General features: G+C 37.8%; 1 protein-coding gene across 1 annotated transcript; it reads left to right on the top strand.

Annotated features, from left to right (window-relative positions):
- The first annotated feature begins 3,422 nt into the window (after positions 1-3,422).
- Positions 3,423-6,060, top strand: LOC106344947. The gene is made up of 5 exons (XM_013784235.1): positions 3,423-3,968; positions 4,047-4,679; positions 4,949-5,040; positions 5,121-5,214; positions 5,443-6,060. Exons 1-5 carry the CDS (start codon positions 3,423-3,425, stop codon positions 6,058-6,060), a joined length of 1,983 nt encoding a protein of 660 aa, XP_013639689.1.
- Positions 6,061-7,275: the final 1,215 nt, after the last annotated feature.

The raw sequence follows: 7,275 nt of genomic DNA, 5'->3' as shown, positions 1-7,275 counted from the left end.
ATTTAGGAAAAAGTTAAGAGACGCTGAAACGCCATTGTACTCGGATTGTATCAGACACACGAAGGTTTCAGCAATCATGGGGCTTTACAGATTCAAGGTTAGAAGTTGCGTGTCTGAGAAATCCTTTCATCAGCTATTGGTTTTGCTTCAGGACATGCTACCTGGAGACAATGTTCTTCCGAAGAGTATGGATGCAAGCAAGAAATTTTTGAAGATATTTGGTTTCGGCTACGACAAAATTCATGCTTGCAAGAATGATTGCATAGTCTATAGGAAGGAGTTTGAGAAGCTAGAAAGCTGTCCAAGATGCAAAGTTTCAAGATGGGAGAAGGATAAGTACATCAATGAGTTAAAGGTTGGGATTCCAGCTAAGGTCCTTAGATATTTTCCAATCGAGGACAGACTTAGGAGGATGTTTAGATCAAAAATGATGGCTGAAGATCTGCGTTGGCACTATACCAATGCCACTGAAGATGGTACAATGCGATACCCCGTTGATTCTATCTCTTGGGCACAAGTGAATGATAAATGGCCAGACTTTGCTGCTGAACCAAGGAAGCTTCGACTTGGAATTTCTACAGATGGGATTAACCCTTTCTCCATGCAAAACACCAATCACATCACATGGCCAGTGTTGTTAGTGAACTAAAACACGCCTCCAACTATGTGTATGGAGGCTGAAAATATAATGTTGACTTTGTTGATCCCTGGTCCAACAGCTCCTGGTAATAACATAGGGGTTTACTTAGCACCATTGATAGACGATTTGAAAGATTTGTGGGCTGAGGGTATTGAAGTCTATGACTCATTTGCGAAGGAGAATTTCACACTTAGAGCCTTTGTAATAACCCTCATGAGCCAATATATTTTTGGTCGAGAAAAATCCCACTCGACCAGTTTTTAGTTGGTTCTACCAGGATGAATAAAAATAAAAATTGACCCGGTAGGTTAATTTCTCGACGGGACTGTCTTGTGGTGAAAAGACCTTCACTTGATAGTTTGGTCGAGTCTTAAATATTTTGGTCGAATTTTTATTAAGCTGGACGAGATTTTCCGAGAACAAGACGAGAGCCAAAGAAAAGAAATATTTGGTTGAAAAATTATTTAAAATTATCGACCAACTTCTGAAATAATTTTAGAACTGAGTTATGCCCTTCACCAGCCTGGTTGTGCACTTATTCTGTCCCATGACTTGCACCTGTCTGCTTACCTAGCTTCTTCAGTATCTGGCACATGACAATCACAAGCTGCCTGTGTGCTTGTTTCCTTTCTCTTTGATTAATTTTGATTGGCTGGAGACTGCTTCATGGGTAGGAAAGGACAGTGTGCTGCAGATGATGAAGCAGGTTGCCAGCTGTCTGCTCTTAGCCAAGCTTTGTTATGAGCTAAACCCTCATGTGAAGCAACCACAGCTTGTATTTAACCCTCTTCCAGCTGCCTCCCACGTTCTGAAACCTACAGAAACACCTAGAGAATTTCAGAGAGAAAGAGAGAAAGAAGAACAGAAAAATCAGTGAAAAAATTAGGAAAATAAATCAAGAAAAATTCTTGGTGATCTAATCTTCAACCCTAGACCAGTCTGTTGCTTTGAGAAAGATCAGAAGGTGAGATTTTTTAAATAAAAACCTAGACCTAGTTCAGTTCAGATCATGATCAGGCCTTGATCTTTCTCTTTGATCAGTTCAGCCGCAAGCTTACCTTGGAGAAGAGGATCAGGTGAAGCCATCTAGTCCTTTGGTTCGTCTTGGTAAGCTTTGGTCTCCTTGCCTCAGTCAGTATCTGATCAGAATAGTTGATGTTTAGTTTAGGTCTTGGTCGGATCAGTTGTATAATTTCTGATACAGTTCATTTCTTGTTAATTTCGGTTTGAATCAACCTCTTAGAACCACCAGCAATGATGTTTTGATCTGGCTTTGAGTAAACCGATTTGAACTCAGTCTGATCTTGTCCTGAACTTTGGTAGACTGACTAGAACCGAGCTGAACTTGTATAGTCTGAGCAGAACCAAGTTTGAACTGATCTGATCTAAGGTGTTAAGGCATGAACAGAACTGATCTTGTGATCATACCACTCTGTTTCAGGTCAGAGGTAGAGTAAAAGCTTGAAGTATCCAGTCCTGTCCATTCAGTCTCTAGGTAAGCCACAATCAAGTGAGTCGGATGAGTTGTTAAGTTAAACCATAGTGACCGATCAGAACCTTGTCCATTCTCAGGTCCATTCAACCCTGTTCAAGTGGAACTCAAGTCTTGTCCAAGCCAGTTTCAGACTAATCTTTAGGTGAGTCTAGACAGATGTTGAGATAGATCATGAATGAGTCCTTGATTAAGTTCGTAAAGTGTCTGAATATTTAAGAATGGTGTTGTGTTTACTCATGGTAAACACTTACACTTAAAGAATAATGTTAAAGTGAGGTTAATCCTAATCTTAGTACTTGTTCTCAAGTACTAATCTTAACTATGAAATAATCATGGTTTTGATTAAGGATTAATCTTGGTTTAATTAAGGATTAATATTGGTTTAATTAAGGATTAATCTTGGTTTAATTAAGGATTAATCTTGGATTAATTAAAGATTGATATGAGATTAATTAAGGATTAATCTGTGATTAATTAAGGAGTAATTATGATTTATTAAGGATTAATTATGGATTAATTTTGGAATAATTATGGAAGTAAAATCATGTGAAGTCTTGTTATATTCACTATCCCTAAAGCCCCTGCATTACCGTGACTTGGTCCTGCGAACGAAACAAGGTCATGAAGACACGATGATGGGGTAGCTCCCTAGAGACCGTGTAATGCATGACGATGCAGTGTCGGATTGTTCATACCGGACATTCGACAATGATGTTGATGCTAACTCACTAGTCTCGGTTAGCCTTAATGGTTTCTCGGGCCTAGTATATATATATTGTATTATATGAGTTTGGTAACGGGCGGGTATTGTGGAAGTGATGTTTAAAATAAGAATTCACAATGATGATTGGTATACTAAAGTACAGTACTAGTACTTGCATGATCATGTATATGCATTTGATAATTGTTTGTTTTATTATTGATTGTGTTGTGATTCTAGATTCACTGAGTAAACTAGTTGCTCATGACTCATTCGTGTGTGCAGGTAACCCTTAGGCGGGGGACACTTTACTTTTTGGACGGAAGGAACGGCCAACCGGCGGTAGTATTTTGTTGTCCTTGCAACGTACCTTTTGATGTATATTTACTTAAAGCGTTGTTGGGCAATAGGCCGTAGGATAAAACTGTAACACTTTGTAAGATGTTTAAAGTAAATAAATAATGTATAAAAGATGTTTATAAATCACGAGTTCTCATATGATATTAGTCCTTGTCCGGGACGAACTAACTATCAAATATTGCTTTACCGGGTTGAAAAGCCTAGAGTATTATCCGATAGGAGCGTCTATGTTCTTTGGTTGTTGGTCTAAGCTAGCACCATTGATAGACGATTTGAAAGATTTGTGGGCTGAGGGTATTGAAGTCTATGACTCATTTGCGAAGGAGAATTTCACACTTAGAGCCTTGCTGCTTTGGAGTATCAGTGACTATCCAGGCTTAGGAACATTGTCTGGATGTAAAGTGAAGGGGAAACAAGCCCGCAATGTATGTGGAAAGGATACACCTTCTAGGTGGCTTAAGTTCAGTCGTAAGTTTGTCTACATGGGAAATAGAAGGAGACTACCGCCTGGCCATCGTTACAGATATAAAAAAGATTGGTTTGACAACACTGTTGAGGAAGGGAATGCCAATAGGATACAAACTGGCGCTGAAATATATGAGACACTACAAGCTTTTAGGAATGATTTTGGAAGACCTCTAGATAAGGAAAGTAAAAGAAAAAGATCAGAGTTGGAAGATGATGAGATGGTTCAAGAAGAAGACTGTGAGGAATCAAATGATCTCTGGCGGTGGAAGAAGAGATCGATATTCTTTGTACTACCTTACTGGAAGGTAAAGTAGAGTAACTGAACTTTATTCTCTCATTGTTGTATATGAATATGCCTAACAGTTTCTTGTTTAATGTGTTAGGATATGCCGGTTCGTCACAATATTGACGTTATGCACGTTGAAAAGAATGTGTTGGATGCTATATTGTCTATCTTGATGCAAAGTTCAAAGTCAAAAGATGGTTTGAAGGCAAGAAAAGACTTAGAAGATATTGGAATCAGAAGTCACTTGCACACAGAGATTAGGGGTTCGAAAACATACTTACCTCCAGCAGCGTATTGGTTATCCAAGAAAGAGAAAACCATTTTCCTGCAAAGGTTATCTAAGTTTAGAGGTCCTGATGGTTATTGTGGTAATATTGTGAATAGTGTTTCAGTTAACCCTCCAAATATAGGTAGTTTAAAGTCGCATGATCATCACGTGCTAGTACAGAACTTGTTACCAGCTGCATTAAGAGGGTTGTTACGTAGGGGTCCTAGGATTGCCATTAACAGATTATGCAGTTACTTCAACAGGTTGTGTCAACCCATCATTGACCAGAAGAAACTTATATCATTGGAGACAGAGTTCGTGGAAACAATGTGTCAACTGGAGTGCTTCTTCCCTCCATCCCTTTTTGATATCATGTTCCACCTTCCAATACATCTATCAAAAGAGGCACGCTTGGGAGGACCAGTTCACTTCCGCTGGATGTATCCATTTGAAATGTTTGATGTACTCATTTGCTTCAATTTTTGTGCGTCCTGCAATGATGTCGAAACTAATATTCATATTGCTTGACTGAGTTATACATGAAAACACTAAAGGCATTTGTTAAGAATTATGCAAGGCCAAAAGCATGTATGGCTGAGGGGTATTTAGCTGGAGAATGCGTTGCATTTTGTTTAGAGTTCATTAAAGATTCAGTACCAGTTCAAGAAGCAGTTAATCGTAACGAAGATATCTAGGCTGATAAAGTCGTGGTTGAAGGTCGACTTCTGCAGAAGGGAGTAGAGGTTACCCTTTCAGATAAAGATACAGACATTGCTCATCACTATGTGCTCATGAACATGGCATCTATGGATCCCTTTGTTGAGTAAGAGGTGTTACCCTTTCTGTTTCATCTACTTATAATTATAATTTCTTTTTCTAAACTGTTGTTTAATGTAAAATCAGGATGCATTTGGAAGAATTACAGGCTAATGATGCTCGATGTGCTAGAAATGAAACTTTGTTGTGGAAAAATCATACTGAGCAGTTTGCACAATGGGTAAAAAAAAGGTTTCCAAGTCCAACTCTTTTTCTTGATTATTTTTTTATACAGCTTGTTAGATTGATGAAGATGTCCAGATGAGTACTGCTTAGCTTGTATTTTGATGAGTACTGCTTAGCTTGTAGCTTGATGACTAGTTGTTTGGTATAGATTGTTAGCTTCATGATTATGTTGTGATTATCATGAAGTACTTTAGCTTGATGATGTTCTGATTTCATGCGGCAGGTACATTCAGACTCAACAAATAGTCATTCGAAGGAGATAAGGTGGTTGGCATTTGGACCAAGAAATGTTGCTTTAGCACATAAAGGATTTATCATCAAGGGCCAGCGGTTTCATACATATGCAGTTAAGCGGAAGACTCAAAATAGTGGAGTAACTTATGAAGCATTTAGCATGTGTAGATCAAGTGCTCGAGATATGAAACAAGTTGCTGACATGCTTACATATTATGGAGTGATAAATGAGATTTTACTTTTGGACTATCACATGTTCAAAGTACCGTTGTTTAGATGCAATTGGGCGTACACAGAGCATGGGGTGAAGGAAGAAGATGGCTTCACTCTTGTTAACCTTCACATGAACCAAGCAGCTTATCTGAAAGATCCGTTCATTCTGCCCTCTCAAGCAAAACATGTTTTCTACTCTAGGGAAGATGATAATTCTAATTGGTACGTTGTTATGAGAGCACCACCTAGAGGCTATCATGAGTTGGAAACAGAAGAGGATTTAGGTGTTGCACCTTTGCCTGTCCAAGAAGTCGATGATCTGGGTGGTGAAGCTTCTGATGATGATAGTATTTATGTTAGGGGTGATTGTGAAAGATTGTTAGTGGTAGATTGATAGTGTGTTTGATATGTGTTGATGGTTTGTGTAAACAAGAAAATGTATTATGGGCTTTTAAATATTTGAAGATTTTTTACATTTTATAATATGATTTATTGTTTTTATTACAAATATTCGAAATAAATAATAATTTTAAAAAATAAAACCCATTCGTAATTATATTTAATTAAATATTCGAATAATTTAAAACAATTTAATAACATGAAACATTTGATATCTATGTATAACAAACTGCTATAGGTAAAATCAGATTGATGGGTTTTAATGACATTTATATCATGTTATTATAACTATTAACAATTGCATAGATAATAACGCTATCATTATTAACTTAACTATAGCATACAACAGATCCGCTATCAATAGGGTCAGACATACGATAACGGTGGCTGTGAGAGCGTTTTAGGGAACGCTATTAAAACAGAATAATAACGTTTATCGCCAGCTATTAATACCCACATTTCCTGTAGTAGGAAATCAAAGAAACAGGATACTGTGTCCACAAGTTCGGCTGAAGCTGAATATAGAGCGATGTGTGCAGCAACAAAGGAGCTGCTGTGGGTTTCGTATGTTCTCACTGATCTTCACATACCATACTCCTTACCGGTGCATCTTTATTGTGACAATACAACAGCTTTACACATAGCAAGCAACCCTGTATTTCATGAAAGAACTAAATTTTTGGAGATAGATTGTCACAAGGTAAGAGAGAAGATGGACGATGGGTTTTTTGAAGACTATGTATGTGAGAACAGGGAACCAGCTTGCAGATGTACTTACAAAGGCGTTGTACCCTGCAGCATTTCGGGAAAACATGCGCAAGAAGGGAGTTACAAACATTTTTTCACCTTCATCTTGAGGGGGGCGATCAGATTATATGGTTTAGTCTGGTTTAGTCTGGTATATTTATATTTGGTTATTAATTTCTGGTCCACATTATAGACCGGTTCACTCGTGTATATATTAAACATTTGGATCTTAATGTGGAATAAGAAAACAGTTTGCCAAAGTCTGTTTAACTAATATCACCTGACAGAGAATCAAATATATGACTTCATCAATAAGGACAACGAGCTCTCTCCCTTGTCCCATCCGGATCATCCCGCAACTATAAAAGAAGAGCTCTATTGACTAAGCAAAAGAATGATTTTTTGGGAAGATAACTTATCAACCTCGACTCTTATTGTATAGCGAGCTCGATTCTAACATTTA

This window comes from Brassica oleracea, chromosome C5 (genome assembly GCF_000695525.1).
Source record: "Brassica oleracea var. oleracea cultivar TO1000 chromosome C5, BOL, whole genome shotgun sequence".
Classification (NCBI taxonomy): Eukaryota; Viridiplantae; Streptophyta; class Magnoliopsida; order Brassicales; family Brassicaceae; genus Brassica; species Brassica oleracea.
The sequence above is the reverse complement of the archived record's forward strand: the minus strand, read 5'-3'. Positions and strand labels throughout refer to the sequence as shown.